The 23,182-nt window shown below is 45.0% G+C and overlaps 1 protein-coding gene and 1 long non-coding RNA gene across 8 annotated transcripts in view; one reads left to right on the top strand and one right to left on the bottom strand.

The window, feature by feature from the left end:
• The window catches only part of LOC108490099, a 27,571-nt gene extending 4,616 nt beyond the window's left edge, over positions 1–22,955 (top strand). The window contains exons 2-3 of the long non-coding RNA XR_001872112.1: positions 6,262–6,327; positions 22,773–22,955. This is a non-coding gene — a long non-coding RNA (uncharacterized LOC108490099). The remainder of the gene's footprint in view (positions 1–6,261; positions 6,328–22,772) is intronic.
• The window catches only part of Tln2 (talin 2), a 488,380-nt gene continuing 475,032 nt past the window's right edge, over positions 9,835–23,182 (bottom strand). For 3 of the 7 annotated variants that reach the window (XM_029557651.1, XM_029557649.1, XM_029557648.1), the window contains 5 exons: positions 21,044–21,169; positions 19,606–19,668; positions 19,295–19,522; positions 17,076–17,201; positions 12,792–13,686 (listed from right to left, as the gene is read on the bottom strand). In XM_029557651.1, coding sequence (XP_029413511.1) covers positions 13,558–13,686; positions 17,076–17,201; positions 19,295–19,522; positions 19,606–19,668; positions 21,044–21,169 — 672 coding nt within the window. In that variant the 3' untranslated portion in view covers positions 12,792–13,557. Of the gene's footprint in view, positions 13,687–17,075; positions 17,202–19,294; positions 19,523–19,605; positions 19,669–21,043; positions 21,170–23,182 lie in introns of all 7 variants that reach the window. The other 4 variants (XM_008856023.3, XM_029557653.1, XM_029557654.1 and 1 more) reach the window with 2 other exon arrangements.

The following is a 23,182-nucleotide window of genomic DNA, read 5'->3' as shown; positions in this document are numbered from 1 at the left end:
TTTCTGTTTGGGGTTGTTTTGGGGCTGTTCAGGGAGGGTGTGGGGTCTGTACCTGGTGAAACTTATTGAGGAAAACATCTACTGTAAAACATGTTTTCTACAATTACAGAGTTCCAGGAACTCATTGCAGCTCCAGGGCTTGGGAAACCTGTTTGTCGGTCTGTGGAGCATGGTCTGGTGTTCACAATGCATTGGGTCACCAGTTCCTGGAGCTGCTTTTGTCAGCTTGCAGGTGGCTGGGAGTTGGCTGACTCAGTTCCTTCTAGGGGCCTTATGGTTTCTGGGTCTGGGGTCACCTGGACCTGAACCCTATCACTAAACAAAACAAACAACTAAATAAAATATTTTTTAAAAATGGGGTTAGAAAGCTAGCTCATGGATTAAGAGCACTGCCTGCTCTTTCAGAAGACCTGAGTTCAGTTCCCAGCATTCACATGGTAGCTAACAACTACCTCTAGCTTTATTTAGTTCCAGGGGATCCAATGCCCTTTTCTGATCTCCATGGGCATTGTATGACATGGGTGTGTTTACATACACATGTATGTAAGGCAATATATTCATACACACAAAATATAAAAAATAATTAACAAAATATTTTTTTAAACTCTGGTAGAGCACTGAACATGGAATTAATTCTCCAAAAACTGCTAGCTGTCAAGCATCTAAACTGTCCACCTTCCAGCCCCAGGTCATTGTCAAATCATGGTCAAATACTTGGTTACACATGAAAACAAAAAAGTTCTGATACCCAAGACATGTGCCCAGGACTGCCTAGCTAGAACTAAGACCGTGTCTCATGAATCCCAGCCCAGATTCTGTCCCTTATGCATAGCTAGGGAGGTAGACACAGAAGTAGAAGAGCCGCCTTAATAAAGGCCCCTGCCCATGCCCTACACTTCTCCTGTACCTGTCAAAGATCCCACTTGCCAAGGAAATATTTCCCCTCCCTTCACAGCTACAGATTCTTTTAATTCAACTCTGCGCTGAAATCTGAGCACAGCTGTCAGGTCAGGGATGGTACTATGTAGCTCTAAGAACAGGAACAAGATCAGGATTACCCTCCCCATCCAGCCCAGGGGTCCTCAGATGGTGCCTCCAGATAAAAAGAGCTATGGATTTCCATTTTCAGTAATGGAGAATAGAAAAACAAAACAAAACAAAAACAAACGCCATACCATACCACATACCCCAAATACTAGACATTCCTCAGATGTTTTGCTTTGTAGGTGATGGCTGCAGATGTCTGGTAGCTTACTCAGGCTTACTAGGTAGCAGGGAACAGGAAGAACTGTGCCCCAGTTGCTCTTCCCAGAGTCTAGGAAAGGCCTGGGCTCCCAGCTGAGTCTGTTAGCACTTTTCACACCTACCAAGTAAGCCCTTTTCTAGAATCCAGACATCACCAGCATCTCATTCTAGAGTTGTATAGACAGTTAGGAGTCATTTAAATATTGAAGACCTACTATAAGTCTGGTAGGAGGGCAAGCGAACTCTTCGAAGTGGAAATGAAGCTTCTTTGGTTGCATTTTCTTTCTTGTTGTTGTTGTTGTTATTATTATTATTATTGCTTCTGGTCTCTTTGAGACAGGATCTCCCTGTGGCCTCAGCTGGCTTGGAACTCTATGTAGACCAGGCTGGTCTCAATTTCACAGCGATACTGTATGTATGTGTGTGCTTATTTGCCTGAGTGCACATGGAAGTCAGAGGACAATTCTTTTGGAGTCAGTTCTCACCTTCTGTCTTGGGCTCTAGGGATTAAACTCAGGTTATCAGGCTTACAAGTCAAGAGCTTTTACCTGCTAAGCCATCTCCTTGGCTTTTTTTTTTTCTTTTTGGTCTTTTTGAGATAGGGTATCCTTGTAGCCCCAGCCAGCCTGGAACTCACTATATAGAGTAAGCTGGCCTCAAACTCACAGAGATCCACCTGCCTCTCTCATTGGCTTTGTGTGTGTGTTCATGTGTATGTACATGTTTGTGCATCAGGTGTGTGTGTAGGCCACAGGTCAGTATTGGGTACCCTCCTTCTCTTTCCACTTAAAAAGTGTTTTATTTGTGTGTGTGTATGTATGTAGGTGTGTGGATGCACACATGCCAAAGAGTTTAGCTCTCTCTCTCTCTCTCTCTCTCTCTCTCTCTCTCTCTCTCCCTCCCTACCTCCCTCCCTCCCTTCCTTCCTTCCATTTTTTTTTTTTTTTTAAGGCAGGGTCTCTTACTAAACCCAGAACTCACTGATTGGTTAGACTTGGCTGATCAGCAAGCCCCAGGGATCTGCCTGTCTCTGCCTCCCCAGTCTTGGAATTATAGGTTTGAGTTTTTATGTGAGTGCTGGAATCCAAACTCAGGTTCTCATGCTTGCCCACTAAGTAGTTTACTAACTGAACCATCTACCCAGCCCCAATGGTTGCATTTTCAAGATTGCTTTTATGTATGAAAGAACAGACTTCCTAATTGCTTGCTGGCCTTTTCCTATATGGCTGCTTTCTGGGGTGTAAGCCAGTGTGGACTGGCTTAAACATGGTAGAAGTGGATTTGAGTAGGAAGGCCTGGATGGGTGGGAATTGAAGTTCCCTAGGGAAGCTCCTCTGTGTGGAAGATCTTGCAGACAGACTAACTAGAACTTCCTGACTGGAGAAATGGAATGTTGCAGATCAGGAGCCAAAATTATATCTTGGGCTATCTCTAGTTTTGTAATAGCCATTACAGCTAACCTTTGTATCTGACCAAACATCTTTTGACTATTAGGTAAAACTTTTGGAATGTACTAGTAAGCTTAGCAGACCACTAGCTTCCACCAACCCGAACGCTAAGAATATTAGGATAACACATAGAAGAAATTTCCTGGCTCTTCTATAACTCAGCTACTTGACCAATGTAGTTGGTAAATACAATTTATGATTATCTTTTGTTCTGTGACTACAAAAGTTCACATAACCTCTTGCACAGTGGAATGTGACATTCAGGGTAACCTGAATCCATGTTCCTGGGCTGTGGTTGCTCATGTTTGGTTCAGAATAAGCAATGTCTTTCTTCCTGCTGTATAATATTTCCTGAGGAGATGTGAGAAACTTTTATTCTAGGGCACCAATAACAGACCAAAGTAACAATTCCACTCAAGTTCAGCTTGGTGAGCCAATTAGTTTATTGAGTTTGCTACTTACAGGAACATGGGTGAACCCCAAAGAGCTGTATCCCTGTAAAGTCCCATTCATGGAATCTGCATCATGGAGTCCCCCTTTCAGTCAGTCTTCCACTTTTTTTTAATTTTAATTTTAATTAATTAATTAATTAATTAATTAATTTTTGTCTTCTGGAGACAGGGTCTTCCTGTAGTCCCAGCTGGCCTAGAGCTCGCTATGTAGATCTGGTTGGCCTCGAACTCACAAAGATCTGCCTGCCTCTGCTTCCCAAGTGCTGGGAGTAAAGGCGTGTGCCATCATGCCAGGCAATCTTCCACTATATATACTTCCAGTATATACACTCTGGCATCTCCCAAAATTATTTGCAGTCAAGAATAAAGAAGGTGGGGAATGGAGTGCTGGGTACAGGAGGCAGGGAGGCAATAACCTGTTACCATTGCTGTAAATTACCTATTGTTACATTATTCTCTCTCTCATTGCCATTGCCATGACTACTGGGCATGACTATTTCTACTTCAACATGGAGATGGGATGACCATATTATACCTGGATAAAAAGTCATACTACAACACTCCCTTTGGAGCAAGAGCTGTTTTTTGCATCTGTAAGAGTTAGACAAGCTAATCAACAATGCCACTAAAGATGCAGAGTCTTGATTACCTCGCTCTGCTATCTTTGAATGGAGTCCATCCTAGGGTTGCTTGTCCTTGTGGCCAGAGGTGGCTTCTTGGTTCACCACTGTTAAGGGAAAGAGAGGTCAACACCTCTAGCAAACCTTGGCCAGAATCAGGGTGTATACTTAGTCCAGAGTCAACCACGAATAGGAGAAATTGTGTCTTTCTTGACTCAATCAGAGAAATTGAGGTCAACTCCCCACAAATACCTCTGCATGTAAGAAACATCAAATATTAGTCTTTTCTTTCAAACTTTATAAAACTTTTGGTTTATGACAAGGAATTCAAATATCTCCACCCAACTACATGCACCCTGTAAGACTTTAATTTACCAAAAGGCCTTGAGGCATTCCTAGAACTAGATGGCCTATAGTGGCAGAGCCCTTCCCCCTCTTTTGTCAACTGTCGTCCCCATCCTTTGCCTTTTAAACTAGCCAACTAGGAAAGACTGTGAGGTTGGACTCTAGTAAATGAGGAAGAGACACAGTACTCTTGTGTTAGGGATACATATCTATCATACTGGGGCTGGAGACATGACTCAGTGGTTAAGAGCACTAGCTGCTCTTGCAGAGGACCCAGGTTCAACTCCCAGCACCCACATGGTGGCTAAGAACCACCTGAAATTCCAGTTCCAAGTGATCTGATACTTTCTTCTGGCCTCTGCTGGCATTGTACACATGGGTACACCTATATATAACACTCATACACATTAAAAAAAAAAGCCCTATCAAACTTCCTGGACAAGTACGCATGCTGGATCTGAATGATCACTCAGTGGATCTTTTTACAAAAATAAAAGCTGCTTTACTGAGTAACTTTCTCTTTTCTGAGGAGTTCCTTGCGTATTCTTTATGCAGTATTGGTAGAGTCCTTGACCATCAGATTTTATTTCTAATATGAATTCTGTAAGGAAGTGGGGGAGTAGGTGGTGGGGAGTCAAATAGAATGTCAATCATGTGTGTCCAACAGGTTTGAAAGCTAATGACTTTCTCAGAGCCACAATTCTCTGAAGCCCAAAGCTTTTGTGTATTCTTTTTGCTTGATTTTGTCTCCAAACTAGGGAAAGAAGAAAGACCAAGGTATTAAATTGCAAGTGCCCTATAGCTTAGGGGCCTATAGGAGGAAATTCTGAGTTTATTAAAGGAAACGTGCCCCTGTGTCTTCAACTTCTCTTCTAGAAGGCCTTCTGTGGGTCCAGGCCATGGGTACTAGCTTGCAGAGACCAAATCATACTATCTGAAGTCTTTTCCATATTTCAGTAACAAGTACCTTTGAGTTAAATCTTCTGCATTTTGTTTGTTGGTGGAGGTACAAGGAAGTGTTAGGGTATTTAGGATCAATCTGTGTTTCCTCAAAACTGTGTAGGAAGGGAGCCCTAGGAAAGCAATCTTCAGAGAAACTATTTTGGGTAGTCACATGGAGGATGATCTGAGGAAGGAATGAGATAGTTATGGTGGGTGGTAGTTGTTTAGGAACAATCTTTTTGTTGCTTGTTCAAATTCAAATCATAGTTCAAAACAGCTGGCCCTCAAATAGATCATAAACACTAGTCACAAACTAAAGTTCATCACCTGAGCTATCCATCTTTCTTACAAATCTTGTATGTTTCATAGCTCTGGAGGTTGGGGGGGGGCACGTGTGACAAGATGTGAGCCCTACCTGGGACCTAGAAGAGGTTGCTGCCTAGATGGACTATTAGCTAGTAATACTGGACAGTATGCAATGTGCAGTAAGAAAGGTGGGCAGGCTGGTAGTATTTCCAGTAAGTTGTTTCGTTTTTTTGAGACAGGGTCTTCCTGTAGCCCAAGCTGGCCTGGAACTGGCTGGCCTCAGTCTTATAGAGATCCACCTGATTCTGCCTTGTGAATGTTGGGATTAAAGGTGTGCACCATGATGCCTGGCTCCAGTAAGATTTTGAGAGTAGAAATCTGAGCAATCTAAAGTATGGTTCCTATAGCATTTGTTTCCGAAACATACGAGAGTTTTTTTTTTAATTTCCTAGGGCTCCAGTAAGATTTTGAGAGTAGAAATCTGAGCAATCTAAAGTATGGTTCTATAGCATTTGTTTCCGAAACATACGAGAGTTTTTTTTTAAATTTCCTAAAGTGGGGCATGGTGGAGCACACCTTTAATCCCAGCACTCAGGAAGCAGAGGCATGTGGATCTCTGTGAGTTCAAGGCCAGCCTGGTCTACATAGTGAGCTCCAGGCCAACTGAGGCTATAGGGAGGCCCTATCTCAAAAGACCAAAAAACAACCAACCAAGCAACCAACCAACAAAAAAACTTCCCTGAGGGCAAAAAAAATGGATGTGACAGCCTCTGTTCCATGACCCTTTTGGAGATATTGAATTCATGTGGGTATCTTGAAGCCTCCAAGAAGTTTTAGAGATTTAAAGTTACCTATACTTCAGTTCTTAAATTTGTACTGAAACATTTCTTTCTTTCCTTCCAGGGAAACATGGAACCACACCTGTGGCCCAAATCACCTGGGATGAGGACAGTAAACTACAGCACCAAGGTATTTCTTTCCTCCATGGGCCTGGAAAACACGTGGTGCCTGCTTTGCCAGGATGTGTCATATCAGCAAATATGGGCCCCCTCTAGGACATAGGGCAGGGCTGTAATGTCACTTCACAGTAGTCAAATTGCCTGACCAATCAGGCCTGCAGGTCTGAAGACTGGCATGAGGTAAAGTGGCACCATCATGAAGCTCATGGTGTCTCTCCTGCTTCCCTGGGTCCTCCATCCTTTGGGGTACAGCCCTTGATTCCACAGAGTTTTAGCTCTGGCAGATAGCCTGTGTTCCTACTTGTCCTTCCAATTTTAGGCCTTCCATGGTCTTCTTTCCCGGGCCCCTCCTTTAGGTCCAACCCCCACTCTCCCAAGCATTCTGCTTCCCAGTCAGCCTTAGCCCGCCTTAGCCTGCCTCCTGCTGCTCAGCTTAAGCTTCTGAAGCTCTGGGTCCTTTCAGCCTTGGACCACATGGACAAAGGACGAACTGACTTCTCTAGAAGTTTCTATCTCTTCTGCCCAGCCCTGGGAGCTGAGAAAAACAGTCCTGCCTCTCCCTTCCTGTTTCTCTGCCCATCCTAGTGATGTTGGTTTGCTGGGAATGCAGGCCCAAGGGCCTCTCTCTGGGCCCCTTCACACCAGGGTTTCTTAAAACTCAAATACCTGTCTTAAGACCTGGAACATGGCCAGTCTTCTGATGGGGCCCAGAAGCATTTCTGCAACGTTTTGAGTGGAACAGAATCAAACTTCTCTAAGTTGCAGTGTTCCTGAGGCCAGAATTGATAGGAAACTCTGACTACGACCCCAAGGGTTTGGGCCCTGTACTGTCTTTCCCAGGTTCTGGCCATGGACTGGCACTCTTGCTTAGTTCCAGTCCAGCCCTGCATCCAAGGTCAGGGGCTTTCTCACACTGGGGGATTCAGGGCAAGCAATTCTGTTCCATTCAGGCCAGATGATGTTCAAATAAAAATACCCAGGTGAACTTCTCTGAATCATGTAGTTACTGTGGAGCACTGGTGCTTAAATCCCCACAGAGCTGTCTGTGGTCTGAAAAAAAAGGACCCCAAAATAGGTTGTGGAGGAAACTAGTGGGAATACAGTAAAGTGAAGCGCCCCATCACTGCCTTAGCAGTGTAGGGAGGTACTCAGTTAGTGACCTCTGATGTCTCCTCCCTGCCACCAACATATGGCATGGTCCTCTGCTCCTGTAGTCTTCACTGCCCCCTCACATCCTTTTTGTCCTTCATTACTCAGAAGCTTCTAGCATGCATGTCCACTCCACAGGCCTTCTGTCCACCCATGCCTGTGATTTCTATCTCATAGGCCAGGCTTATATCAAGGATCTCCAAAGACTGACTGTTAAAACATGAGCTTTGCATGGGCCATCTAGTCTGGCATAAGCAGTGGAGAACAAGAGAGCCAGTCTCAAACAAGGAGGAAGGTGAGGATCAACACCTGAGGTTGTGTTCTGACATCCACACATGTGATTCACAAATTGCACACACCTATATGTACACCTGGAGAGGAGAGGGAGGGAGAGGAGGAAGGGGAAGGAGGGAGAGAGGAGAGAGGGAGGGGGAAAGGGGGATTTTAAAAGTTTGTAAAAGAAATATGGCTGGGTATGCTCATGCCTTTAATACCAGCACTCAGAAGGCAGAGAGGTAGGTGGGTCTCTGAGATGGAAGTCAGTCTGGTCTACTTCTAGGGCTACAGGGAAACCCTGTAAAAAAACAAAACAAAACAAAACAACAACACACTATGAGTTTTAGAAACAATGTGGGACTTTGCCCCTTATTAAGTGATCTTAACAGAGTAATTGGGGGAGGGGACTCCAGCTGTAATAGCAACATGGCTGTGGGAAAATTCTCTAACTTTCCTGTTCCTCAGCTTTATCTAATAAATGGGGCTGAATACCTGCATGTTTTGCTGTAAGGATTAAATGGGAGTAATAAAATATACAGCAAGGGTTAGCTATCTAGAAAGGAAATCTCTGCTCCATCCTCATTGGTAGCAATTCCCTCTCTGCTGCATCCTTGTGGAGTTCTGGGGTCTGCATGGTGTGTTCTTGACTGCCTCCTCTCTGTACCACAGGCCCAAGTCCAGGCCTCACTAAATTGTTCCTTTCCCCTATGGCATTGCATTGTTAAACTCTGGCCTTTACACCTGTCATCCTGCAGTGTCAGCCTTTCCTCCTTCGCTGTCTGTGAAACTCCTGTACACAGGAGTCAGGAAAATACCATCCTCTGGGAAGCCGTTCCCACAATCCTCTGGAAAGCTTTTCCTACCTTCAGGGCTATGCCTTGTTCTCCCATATCTTTGGGTCAAGTGTTCGTACTTCCTGAATTATCTCTGAGAAGCTGAGTTGGGCCTCAGTGTTCTGTGCACAGCAGGTGCTGGGACATGTCAGGTTAAGGTCCTTGGCTTGTCAGCCTAACTTGATTTCCTGTGCAGAGGATATACGTTTCAACAAAGAGCAGCCAACTGCACCCTGCTACATCCTGCTTTGCTGAGTCTCAGGCTGTCCCTCTGCAGAATGGCCAAACACCTTCTCTATGGCTGCTGAACGCTGAGCTATGTGTCTGGCCACATATCCCAGGCTGGGACTAGGGAGACTCAACAAATGGTAGCTTCTCACCCTACTTCCTGGTCTGCACTGCAGGCTTCTCACCTTTGTTTTGGTGGTGGTCAGCCCCAGTCCCATTTTTGTTGTTCTTATTAAGTCAGTGATATGAAAACTTCATTATCAGTTGTCTTAGCTTGAGTTTAAAAGACTCCTCTTATTAGTTGGTGGACATACCAGTGACACTTTTGGTTACTATGGTGATTCTTTGACACCCTCATCTTGTAGATTAGGAATGCCTCACATTTTTCTAGGTCCAGCTGCCCTGAAAATAAGAACTTTTGGCCAATCATCTTCCCCCTCAAACTGGAAGGAAAGCTGGGGGTGACATTTTTAGCCTCAGCTGTCAGAGGTGAACCTAACTTTCCTGTGTCAGGTCCCTAGGTCAAGTGCCTTGTATATGGCCTGTATTTAGCTGTCCAGTCTTCCAGTGTGGATGACATGCATGGTCAAAAGTCCAAAGCTACTTGTTCAGGAAGCTTGCTTGTTTCAGAGGAAAATAATCACATTTTCCTACTCAGTCTATTTCTTCTTTGAACTTCCTTTCATGTTAGCAAAGCTGGATGGAATTGGGTGTCATCCTATGGCTTTGCCTCCTGTCTGGCCATTTTGAACTTCCTTTCATGTTAGCAAAGCTGGATGGAATTGGGTGTCATCCTGTGGCTTTGCCTCCTGTCTGGCCATGGCGCTTTCTTTTGACCTCCACATCTCTCTCTCTCTCTCTCTCTCTCTCTCTCTCACACACACACACACACACGCACACACACACACCCTGATTACTGTGGAGATGGCTGGTACTCACAGCAGAATTTCTCTCACAGGATAAAGATACTCTCCTCCCTCTTTTCCACCTCCCTCCCATTGCCATGAAACCTCCACACAAGTTCATTCCTTTAAAAGTTTATTTCTGATGAATAAAAAAAATAATTTATGTATTAGATAAATTAACTTAGGTGATGAGACATTATGACAAGGGCAGAGCTTCCCTTTCCCTTCTTCTGGTGGACATGGCTGCAGAGGGACTCACACACTGATGCTTCGTGGTGGGCAAGGAGGCGGGCTTGGGAAGATCAAATAAAACCCAACCTCCTTCATAAAAGCATCAGCTCTTCTTCATGGTATTTTCAGACTAACAGAAACTCCATCCCACGCTCAGTCTCAACAATCATAACCCTAACACACCAAGCACAAGTGCAGTGGAGATGGAGTAATGGTGTTGGGAACTTTGCAAAAGGTTCCTTCCTCACAAGAGGGTGCCTCCTCCGGCTGCCCTATGGGAAGGACTATGGAGAAGAGCCACCAGCACAGCTGATGGAACCTTTGGGTTTCAGTATTCTGGGGACTGCAGCCTTTCAGCCTGCTGTGCACATTTCCTCCCAATTCTTTGCATCCCACTAAGGCTCTCAGAAGCAGTTGTCCAACTGGTCAACAGAAGTTCATTTTCTCTAGGGATCTGAGCAAAGCATGCAGACCAGTATATGCTGGGATCTTAAGGTCTAAATCCCAGAGGCCATAATCCAGAACCTCACAGATGGGAGAGGAGATCTGGGGGATCACCTAGCAGGGAGGAAAGAGGAAGGGCAACAGGCCTTTGAGTTCCCTGGGAGCAGACAGTATAGCTTACCACCTCCGCCCTGGTTCCTTTATGGGGTTTTGGTTCTGGGGTCACTTAGGAGGTGGGGATACATTCTTTTAAGTTGCAGTAAAATTTCATTATACTTTGGGGGGCTGTTTGTGTGTGCTAGTGGGAACAAACCCAGGGCTTTGCACTGACTAGGTAAGCATTCTAACACTAAGCTATACCCCTAGCTTTTGATTATAAAAAACAGGATCTTGCTCCAAGTCCCAGGCTGGCCTTAAACTCATGAACCTCCTGCCTCCACCTCCCAAGTGCTGGGATTATAAGCATGTGCCATCAGACCTGGGTGCACTGTGGGTGACATATTAGGGATTGGCTTCAGTTGCCTGTATACTTGTTAGTTGGTAGAGTACTCAGAAAGCAAGCAGCTGAGTCCTACAAGCAGCTCAGAGTGGTTTTTAGGCTAAGAGCCTGTGCAGAGACTGCAGGCTGAGCAGCTGCTTCTGGAGGCTGCCAGTGACACCTGGAGGACTGACTAGATCTCAAGGACCTGCTGTGCTGACCTCCATGGGCACGCTGACTGGTCACTGGAAGAGGGCTCTCTGACAAAACATGACTTTAGCATCTAATCCAAAGACTTCTGAAGGGCAGAAGCAAGCAGAATTCCTTTTTTTTTTTTTTTTTTTTTTTTTGATCACTAAAAACAGAAATTCTGAACAGAGAGAGCATGGGTGAGAAAGGGACAGGTGAGAAACAGGACCGTGGCATGTGATACCTGGGAACCAGCTTCCCCAAACCACTTAGCAGCAGGCCACTCCAAACTAGAGGGTGTTGACACAGGTCCTATTAAAATACAAAGCTCTATGCCCACTCTTTATGATTGTGAAGGACAGGCCTTTCCTTTCCATTTGCCCCTGGAGGTTTTCTCTGATATCCATTACCCCTGAGGCAAGGACAGAGAATTCACTGTGCTTACCCTACCCCTGGGGTGCAGCATGTGAAAGGGAACAGGTAGGAGGGAAGAGGGGTAGCTGCCTGAGGCACAGCCTCTAGTCTTCCTGCGGAAGGTCTTTACCATGTCTCAACTGTTGGGTCTGTAACTTAGTAGCTTGGGAAAGCACCCTGGCCGGAGTCTTCAGAGTTCACTTGGCACAGGCATAAAGAGCTATGCTCAGAAAGTGAGCAAGGCTGTCTGCCTTCCTGTGGGTAGTGAAGGTGTCTGCACATCCCTATTTTGTCCATGTGTTCTCTCTCTACTTGCTTTTCATTCACATTATAGTTTTTCTAACTTTCTACCTGTTTGAAAAATATTCTTAAGTGTGGCACTTATAAAGCGCCTATAAATATGGGAAGCTGCCAAAGTTTAGTTATTTAAACCACAGCAGTGGGGTAGGGTCTGCTAAATCAGAATCATCTGACAAGATTGAAAGATGACATTTTCTTAAGGACCAGAGTACTGACATTTCCTCCTGGGTAGAAATTTGAAACTGTGGTGGGTACAACATGAAGGTGGCCACAGAGCTGAGGATGTCTACCTTCAACAGCCATCAGTTTTGAAACCATTATCTTTTAAGCATGATCTTGAACTTCTGGGCCTCTTGCCTCCATCTCGCAAGTGCTGGAATTACAGGCATGTGCCACCATGCCGAGGTTATGCGTACTGGAGATAGGACTCAGAGCCTTGTGCATGCAAGCTAGGCAAACAGTCTACCAACTAAGCTACAGCCCCAGCCCACCCCTACTAGACCTCTGTCTTCCCCTTATGAATTCATTGAGACATACTGGTACTTGACATTAGGCTCTAGCCCATAGGCCATTCATCCTTCATGCATCTTCTTGGGCTGAGATTAAATGTAAACTCAGGGACTTATAATGCTCTTCCCAGAAGAGGGGCCAAACAAGGAAAGATAAGACATCCGAAATACTGGAAGCAGTGCCCCAAATGACAGACTCTGGAAACACCCCTGTGACAATAAGCAATGCTGCCGCACTTAAAGGTTCACATCAAGGCGAGGGTACATTTAGATTTTAGGAACACTAAGATACAAAAAAAGTGTCCTCTTCGGGTGGAGGACAGGTGATAGTTCTAAACAGGTAACTTCCCATCTTGAATTTGGACCCTCAACAGTACAGAAAGTGATGTGGGACTTGAAGATGGAGGCTCCTCATTCCCGCTCAAGTCCCACTTGACCCTATCAGGGGGCACTGCACTGAGTACAATCTAGGACACAGTTTGTGTGAGTGCATCTGTAGGAACCGAAACAGCCTTGCAGAGTAAGGAGCCCACATCTTTTATTCCAGCCCCTACCCACCAAGCCCTGACAGCCTCCCACAACTCTGCCCTTTGGATTATGGAGGGAGAAAAAAAACAACTTTGATTTTCTGGGCCACAGAATACAAGATGGGTGCAGATTGTACAAGGAGCTTATACACGGTGGCAAGAAAGCATGCAAACAGGGCAGGGATTCTTCACCCCCATGGGTGAATCAGAGTGCTCCAGAACCAGGGGGGACCTCAGTCACTCTAGGCCCCAGAGTCCACCTGGGTGCATGTTTCTGGCTTTTATTGACCGTGTCTAACTCCAGCTTCTGTCTTCTCTCATGAGAGAATATCTGGGTCTATGACACTGATGATTCCTGTGACCCACTGTTATTTTTTCCTAGTGTGATTTCACAGAGAGGCCCTTGGAGCAGGCCTGGAGGAGGACAAAGAGCAAAGGTGTCTGAGAATGACATAATACTGACTTCTCTTTCTTTTGGTAACAGTCCAAGAAACGTGCACCCCTCAATCCTGAGATATAGTGAAGCATGAGGGGAGGGGTGGAGGAGCTGTGGGTGGGACACTGTACCGTGTGACATCACGATCATGCAGCCAGTGGTGACAGGACTGAGAAGTGAGAACAAGGCTCAGGGGGGGCTCTGGGATCAATCACCCCAGGAGGAGGTCGATGGTTCCCATAAGTGTCTGGCTCTTAGGAACACTGTCTGTCCAGTTCTTGCCTGGGGGCCATCTCCTGGGTTCACCATAGTGGCCTGGCCTTAGGCCTCATCTTCCCTCAGCTCAGTGGGTAGGAATTTATACTGCTGCTGGCGGATCTGGGCCAGCTTTTTCCTGGCTTCTTCCAGTTCTCGTTCTTTCTTTAGCATTTCCTCCTGGGCTGCGATGATCTGGAAGGAAAGCGAGAGCAGAATGGACTACAAGCTTTTAGGAAAGTCACTTTGTCCCATGACCTTTCCACAATGGACACAGGGCAAAAAGAACAGCATTTTTTAATTTTAAGTTTTAAATTTTTGGTCTTTTTGAGATAGGGTCTCCCTGTAGCCCCAGCTAGCCTGGAACTCGCTATGTAGACCAGGCTGGCCTCGAACTCACAGAGATCTGCCTGCCTCTGCCTCCCAAGTGCTGGGATTAAATGTATGTGCTACCACGCCCGGCAGAACAGCATTTTTATTATTATTATTATTTTTTAGGGGTTGGAGAGATGGCTCAGAGGTTAAGAGCATTGGCTGCCCTTGCAGAGGACCTGAGTTTGGCTCCCAGAATCATCTGGGAGCTAAGAACCATCTGTAACTCCTGTTCCAAAGGATCCATCACTCTCTTCTGGCCTCCACAGGCACTGTACCTACCTATATGCAGGCAAAATACTCATGCACATGAGATACAGATAAATAAATTAAAAAAAATTTAAACCAGGCATGGTAGTGCACACCTTTAATCTTAGCACTTGGGAGGCAGAGGTGGCCAGATTTCTGTGAGATTGAACTCAGCTTGCTCTACATGGTGTGTTCTAGACCAGCTGGAGCTACAAAGACCTAAAATGAATGAATGAATGAATAAATAATAATAAAATATTTGTTTTTATTTATTTGTGTGTATGTGCACGGATGTGCATATGTGAGTGTGGATGCCTGTGGAAGCCAGAAGAGAGTGTTGTATCTCCCTGGAACTGGTGTATAGGCAGTTGTGAGCTGCCTGACACAGATACGGTCCTCTGCAGGAGCAGCAAATGCTCTTAACTGCTGAGCCATCTCTCTAGCTCCTCTTTTAAAAAAAAGTTCATTTATTTTGTGCACGCATGCATGTATGTGAGTACACATGCTGTGGTGAGTATGTAGAAGTCAGAGGACAACTTGCAAGAGTCTGTTTTCTTCTCCCACCATATGGGTCCTGGGGATTGAATTTAGGTTGTCAGGCTTGGCAGCAGGTATGGTTACACATATGAGTACCTTTACCCACATAGTCATCATACTGGCCCAGGAACAACATTCTTAGGTCTGGAGACCAGGCTCTACTGCTGTTTGGGTTTTGACCAATGACCAGCTGATTTGAAAAAAACAAAACAAAACAGCTAACTTCCGGCAAGGGACTTAGTAGTGAGCATTTTCTGCACCCCTCCCTTTTCTGTGCCAGGCTTGCATCAGCACTTCACTTAGATTGCCCCACCACTTTGTGGCAACCCTGTGAAGTGTGCCCTAGTGAAAGTCCTATGTTTCCAGTGAGGAAGAATCTGAAGAGAGAGGTAGGTGCAGACCATGGAGAAGGATGGGGCTCAGGTGTGCAGGAAGCTAAAGCTGGAGCCCTCAACCACTAGGTGGCCTTAATATATAGTTGGCCTTTGGTATGTATGGGGGATGGATGAGGCACCCAAATGCATAGAAGCCCAAGTCTGTTATATAAAAGTACATAGTATCTGCAAATAATCTAGGCACATTATCTTGAATACTTTTTGTTATTTATTTAGTGTCTGAATATGTGTGTGTGTGTTTGTATGTGTGCAGCTATGTATGTGTGTAGATACACACGTACTTGACTATATGTGTATATGGAAGGCAGGGGTCAGCCTCAGGGTACCATCCACCTAGTTTTTTGAGATAGTGTCTCAGTTTCACCAGGGGTTCACTGATTAGGCTAGGCTGGCTGGTGAGCTAGCCCAGGGATCCTCCTGAGCTGTGGGATTCCCAGTGTGCCATGACCCCTAGCACATATATATATATACATACATACATACACACACACACACACACACACGCGTTATATATGCTGTGCGGGATCTGGGGGTGGGACTCAGGTCCTCATGCTTGTATGACAAGCACTTTACCCACCAAGCCATCTCCCCAGACTCCTCTTACATATTTTAAATCATCTCAACATGACTTACAATACTGAATATAATGTAAACACCATGTACATAGTTGCTAAAGAATAATGACTAGGAAAAAGCTTGCAAATGTTCAGTTACAGATTCAAATTTTTCCCTGAATATTTTTAATTCACAGTTGGTTGAATCCACACATGTGGAAGTTGAAGACAGATACAGAGGACAGACTGCAATTTTTTCATGCTTCTAAGGTCTGATCTGAGGAATATTAGCTAATTGGTATAGTGGAATGAAGATAATTTTGTGTTTAGAAAAGTCAAATAAATTTCTTTCCTGTGGGCCTTTCCAGAGTCTTTAGTGGGCCAACAAGTTTTGTGACCAAGGTGGGGATATTAGGTATAGTATAACCCAAATTTAATTCATTAAAGATCCTTCTATGTGAGCTTTCTAAAAAACCGAGTTGAAGAAATACATTCTGGTCAAAATGCATCCGGTACACAGCCGAACACAGAGTAGTTTGGGAGAGTTGAAGCAGGCACGGGGAACAGTAAGAAAAACAGCCCCATGAAATGGAGGTATACACATCCAAACACCGCAGGATTGAGTTCCTGGCATTTCTTCCTTGCATGAGAATGCAATCTTCCCTAGGCTGAGCCCACGTATTCTTAGGAAAGTTCTGGGAGAGAGTGAGGGTTTATTCTGCTGTTGAAGGACTGACAACAGTAGCAGCTCCACAGATGCCATTTTATTGAAATGATAGCATTGCTATACTCTAACTTCTCTTTCTTTCCTTCTCTATAACAGAATTCCTGATTTTTAGCTAGGTACGTGACTACTCAGAAAAAACTACTACATTTTCCAACCTTCTATGTGACGAGGTTGCCCCGTGACTAAGTACTGATCAACAGTATGGGGGAGGAAATGCTGTTTGCAGCTTCAGGCACTTGCTCCTTGCTCTTCCTGAGAGATGGAACACTGAAGTTGCTAATTAAGCCATCTTGGACCAGGTTGCCAGGGACAGTATTTTAGGGAGGGAAGATAATAAGAGAGATGAAGGAAACATTATACTATCCCTAGACCTCTTATAACCAGACAATTGCACGAAGACAAAATGAACTGGCATCCTGTTTAAGGTACTGTTATCTTTCTAAAATACTGTATCATTTCTATTTTATGTGTATGAGTGTATTACTTGTATGTATGTAAGTGCACTCATGTTGAGCAGTGCCCATAGAGGTCAGGTTGGATCCCCCCAGAACTAGAGTTATGGACAGTTATTAGCAGCCATGTGGGTGCTGGGAATTGAACCCGGGTCCTCTGCAAGAGCAGCCAGTGCTGCTGAGACATCTCTCCACTGCTGAGACATCTCTCCAGCCCCAAGGCACTGTAATCTTGAGTGTCTATCATAATATAACCCGCATCTTGAGAATAAATACTATGGTAGGGTTAATCACTCACCTGAGCAATGCCCCCCACAAATTTTGTTTTCACAACGACATCGTCATCATCAGCTTTGCCAAATGCTGCCTTCTGGGCTGCACGAACAAGATTGTCTGAGGCTCTTTTAACAGCATTTCCTGCTGCCTGCAGAGGAAACAAGACACATGTGATACCATGAGCAACAGCACACAGCTCTGGCAAGAGCAGACATGAAGGTACAGTTCATTAGAACACGAATTGTAACATAGCAGTTCTCTTGAGCCAGTGAGTATGCACTGGTCTACCATCCATGAACTCTACCAACACTAGCTGGCATCTAGCTACAGGTCATTCACAGATGAATTAGATAGAATTCCTGGCCCCCAAGGAGCACATGCTTAAAAAAATACATGTGTGTATGTGTGGGTGGGTAGGTACATGTGGATGTGAACACTGAGGCCAGAGGACAACCTTAGACAGGCCATCTACTCCTTTGAGACAGGGTCTCTCACTGGTCTGAAGCTCTCCAATTAGGTTTGATTGGCTGGCCAGGGAGTCCCAGGGATCCTCCTGTCCCTGCCTTCCCAGCACTGGGATTACAAGCATGTGCCAACAAACCCAGCTTTTTTTTATGTGGGCTCTGAGGATCAAACTTGGGTCCTCGTTTGCCATCTCTCCAACCAAAGCACATATTTTTGATAGGGAATTATTACAATCACGTAACAAGTAGCTGGGATTACACGTATATACCACTAGGCCTGGCTTATGTGGTGTTGGATTAAACCAAGGCTGTGTGCATGCTAGGCAAGCACTCTATCAGCTGATCTACATCTGTAGACACTGACCCCAGTTCTCTCTCAACTTGTGTTTTCCTCAGAGTGCCTCCCAAACTCAGGAGTTCCACAGTCAAGAGAGAAAGAGAACTTTCAAAATAAAACAAGATGTGAATCTGGAAGAACTGTCCAAACACTTCTGTCCTTGATGATTTTATTCATGACATATATCAGATAATTCTAAGCAATATAAACAATGTATATTGTAACATTTATCATACTGAAATTCCAGAAAACTAATTCTGGAAACAAACACGTCTGAAGCACGGGGGAGCTCCGGCACAATCAGTTCATGTAATACCATGCAATCATTGAAAATGACACTCATGAAAAATGGAGCCCTGTCCTCAAGGAAAAAAATGTGCATGATGACATAACATGTGAAAAGAAAGCAGGATGCATCTTGTCATGATCAAAACCAGACAGGACTATCTCATGTAGGTAACAAAAGAAACAGAAAACAAACATTTGCCATTTGAGGGCATTGAAGTTATGTGATTTTTTTCCCCATTCGAATGTTTCCTTCACTGTACTGAATTTTTTTTTTTTTTTTGGAACGGGGACTCCCACATGGCCTGGATCCCACTATGCAGACCAGGCTGGCCTTGATTTCAGAGAGATCTGCCTGCTGCTGCCTCCTAAGTACGGGAATTAAGCCTGGCTCTTAAAATGGGATTTTAGAAAATTTAAAAGTGTGTGTGTGTGTGTGTGTGACACCACATATGTGGAAGTCAGAAAACAACTAGCTGGGAAGTTGAGTCTCTCCTTCTATCATGTGGATTCTCGGGGTCAAACGAAGGTTATCAGGCTTGGCAGCAAGTGCCTGTACTCACTGAGCCATCTCAACAGCCCTACAATAGTTCTATAATTAAAATAATCAGAACAATGTGTATGGGGAAGGACTTGATTGTCACCTTCGTAAACATATTCTCTGGGCTCTGGGAAGGAAACTTTAGTAATAGTTGCATAAATACTCTGTGCTTTCTCTCCCTGCCGGAGCAAACTTCATCTAGGGGCCTCCTCTGAATCAGGCACCACGAAGATGTGGTATTCAAGATGCTCATAGCTTTGGCACATAAAAATAAAGGCAGTGGTTCCATGTGACAGAAACTATGAGTGTGGCCAGGCCTCTGGCAGAACAGAGGAGGAAGTGAGGGAGGATTTCCCAGAGAAGGTGACTTTGAGACCAGTCACGAAGGACAAGTAAGAGATGGCTAAGTTGGGCTGGTGGGAGGCCAGACCATTCCAGGCGAGTACTGGCCCTCTGACAGGAGCCCAGAGGCCCTCAATGTGAATGTGGTAGGCACTGGTTGTGGGATGCATGGATACACACAGTAGAGGATGAGGTTGAAAAGTGAGACAGCTGATGGGAGGCCTGGTGGGTCATGTCAAGGAAGTGAGACGGTCCCCTTTGGTGACACTTACCCGCTCCAAGAGGAGTATTTTCCCACCAGCATCAGTGACCATTACCTGTAGCCGCCTCATGGCCTCTGAATCCTGGTCAGCTTTCACCTTGCAGGCCACCAGCAGCTGAGCTGTGGAAGCAGCGACCTGCTTGGCAGATGAGATGAGCTTCTCCTCGCTTGCATGTCCCTGAACAGAGGCATTGGCTGCCTCACAGAGACTGCTGGTCGCTGCTGCCACCATCCGGGCCTGAGGACAGTCAATAGAGAGGTCACTGGAGGCCCAAACCTCCCTTGGGGAAATCCAGAAAGCAAATGAAGAAGGTGACTCACGGCAGAAATCAGTCCCTGTGACCACTGTCCGTCGTCTGCAGCATTGGCAGGGATGGAGCCCACCTGGAGAGTGCAAGGGAGAAGCCGTCCATGAGCAGGTAGTCTGCAGCCCTCTCAGACCCTCCCATGCTCTGCGACTGGACACCCAGCATGTCTGATCACCTTTACCAACAGCACCTGTCTTGGACTATAGCAACTATTTCTCTCACAGGATCCTGGCTACACGTCTAACTGGACCAGTACCTGCTGGCTGGTTTTGACCTGGCCCATTGAGGTGATGGAAAATGCTCCTATTTAGCTGCTGGGTACGACATTTCTAGGAAATGATGGTTAAGGGCTATCTTTAAAAGCTGACTTCCTCTGCTGATCTTTCCTTCGTTAAAAACCTGGAGCCACCAAGGCCTCCTCCTCCTCCAAGGGTCAAGGCAATTTGAATCTCTCCTGCTCACTGACCCTGAAAGTCATGCTGTGAGTTTCTGTCAAAGGGTGGTATATCACCTGTGCAACTGAGAGCAGACCCTTGTCTAAAGGGAACACAAATTATTTTCTCAGGAGTGGTGAGAGAAGTCAGAGGCTGGAAGGAAGAAGACATATGTGATGGTCTTTTGTGACATACCAGGTGACAATTTAGAAAGAACAGCAAGCATGTACATTAGACTAAGATGCAAGTGACTTCCTAGTGGAAGATGAACAGCCACTGGTCAGGCATAACTTCTGGTTTCTTCTACAAGACTCAACCCAAATCTTTGTACGCAGACAGCAAATGCCTTGTCACACATACACACAAGTGATCAAATTTTCTCAGATCCATAACTCTACAGGTTTCTGGAGTGTCTCTGCATTTGGGAGTCTCTCAGAAAGACCCAGTCTGGATAGGGTGGTCTCATGTACAGGAACAACAGAACACATGACATAGTTTAACTGTTAAAAAAACAAAGCAGTGTTTTACAAGTCCAGGTGGAATGGGTGAATAGTGTTGAGGTAGACTGAAGAAATTTCAGATTTAAAGCACACTGACCTCGTGACCTACAGGCTCAGCAAAGTGCTAACTGTAAAGTTGGTTAGCATTCAGCTCAACAGTCCTAAAACCAAGTGGAGGCATTTGGTTGGAAAGTGGGATTATAGAACCTCCAATCACGGCACTTATTGGGCTGCTCACCAGGAAACTCTGACAAGTTAAATAGCCTAATGTACAGTGGGACTATAAGTGTCTGTCAGACTCTGGCTGTTGCCTGGAGTGGGATGCTTTCCTTTAACGAGAAGCAGATGAGAGGCCCAAAGCCAAAGTTTAATTCAGTGCAAGGAATTCAAGCAGTTTGCAGTGGTAGGGCAAAGACTGGTAACCCAGTAACAGAAGCCCAACATGCATTTCCTTTCTTAAGCTAAACTTTCTTCCTCTCCCTTCACTGATGCTCTAAGGCCAGCCAGGTTTACCCACCTTGCCTTGGGCAACCAGCTCCCTTTGGGCTGCTGAGGCTGATTTGACCAGGGCACTTGTGGCAGCAGCAATGGACTTAGCAGCTTCCAAGATTTGTTCTTCAAAATCCAGGGTCTCGTCCGCTTGCTATAATCAAAAGAAAACCATATCATATGCGATGCTTATCCATGTGGGGCTCTTTCTGCCAAACTACCTATTGCTTGATTACCCGGCTCTTCAGTTGCCTATGGCTTTTTGTTGATAAGTCACACCCAGGCTGTCAGGAGCTACCCTACGCTGTCAGGAGCCTCTCCCCATACTGCTGCCCCTCTTCCTCCCCTAGAAAGTAAAAGCTGTTAGCAGTAACAGTCTACATACAACTTTTAAATCAAAAAAGTCTAAGACAAACTACTTTTCCAGACCACAATCTTTAAAGAGATGCAAGTTCACTGCGAGTAAGATAGATTCAAAAAAGTTCCACAGTATCAAAAACCCAACTCAAAATAATCAGCAGTCAAAATAAAAAAGAATGGCATATTGATCCAGAATTTCAAACTCAAAAACAAATTTGAAAATAAGGGAAGATGTCTATTAGTTCTGAAAAGTCTCATTTTGCTTGGGTAAAACAAAGCAACTCAGGATTTACATTTCTGTGGCTGAGCATAGACAGTAGTAGAAGAGAAATCAAGACAGCATGGCTTCAAGGAAGTGTTTGTTCAGTTACCTGAACACCAGGGCAGGGCTCTGCCTCAGGAAGAACACTGGACAGCATTGTGCAAACGTCAGGCCATTTGAAATAGGGTCTGAAGTTCAGCACCACCCCACCCCCTGCTGCCAAAACCACTCATGAAGTTGGAAAGGCCCTTTGGGGGCATGGGGGAAGGGATAAAGATGGTGGTTCTAGGCTGGGTAGGATGCAGCAATTTTGGGTACAGAACAGAGGGCTTCCAAGGTCTGTTGGATAAACATTCTGTGTGACTCTGGGTCAATTTCATTCAACTGTTCTTAGCTCATAAAATGTTGGCGATGTGGTTGCTATCTTTTAGGCATTAAGAAGCGGTGGCTCATGCATTGGAGCCTGTTCAGCCTACCTAATGTCATTCTCTTAAAGAAGACCAACTCTCCCTTACCCAGCTGTGATCAGCTACCAATAGTTCCTCAGCTAAGGTTGGGGCCTACTGCCCATCACCCCATTCTATGCTGGGTTTTTTGTCTGAGTTTGCATGGGTCCTTGTGCATGCTGTCGTCATTGCTTTAAGTTTATACGACCAAGTTCTCAGAAGCCCAGATGGTCAGACATAGCAATGCTTTTCTTTCTAAAATGTACATAGTATAAAATGTACTCCATAAGTGAGCTTATGTCTATAAGTCGGTGGTATTAACTATATTCACAATTTTGAGTGACATTTAGGAGGATCTACTATATGGCCAAGCATTTTGTTAGGTAGTTCTATGTACATTGACTTATTTAATGCTCTCTCAACATGAAAAAATTGAAATTATCTTTATGTATATTTTTATAGTGTGAGAACCCAGGCTCAGTGAACCCAGGCACAGAATGTTACACATCAACCACAGGGTACTAGTGCTGGCAGAGAATTCAAGACAGCATGGTTTCAAGGTGGAGCTTGGTGGGCTTATGGTCATATGGCAGTAGGAAGAATTTAAGCCATAATCTAACCTTACATCTCTCTAAAATTAAAATGATGTGTTTACTAGCTATGTGATTTGAATAATTTGTCCCCCATAGGCTCCAAGTATTTGAATGCCTGGCACAGTTGGTGGCGCTGTTTGTGGAGGTTTCAGAGGTACAGCTCTGTGGAGTAAGCAAAGATGGACTTTCAGAGTTCTTAAGTCTTATGTGATTTCCAGTTACACCATCTATACTGCCTGTGTCTGCTTGAAGATGTGAACGCTCAGCTTTCTGCTCTGTTTGCCTTCTGCCATGTCTCCCCATGATGGACTCTTGTCCCTTTGGAACTGTAGGCCCAATAAACTCTTCTATAAGTTGCTCTGGTCATGGTGTTTTATCATAGCAATATAAAGTAACTAATACACTAGCTTAGGCCACTCCTGAGAGCAGAGAAAAATGACTTTGTACTTTGTTCAAAATCAGCATGCAAACAGGCTTTATGGAACATTAGGTAGGATGGATACAAT

Source organism: Nannospalax galili, unplaced genomic scaffold (assembly GCF_000622305.1).
Source record: "Nannospalax galili isolate Female #2095 unplaced genomic scaffold, S.galili_v1.0 scaffold288, whole genome shotgun sequence".
NCBI classification, from domain to species: domain Eukaryota; kingdom Metazoa; phylum Chordata; class Mammalia; order Rodentia; family Spalacidae; genus Nannospalax; species Nannospalax galili.
Note: the sequence above shows the minus strand (reverse complement) of the source record. Positions and strands in the feature narration are given on the sequence as shown.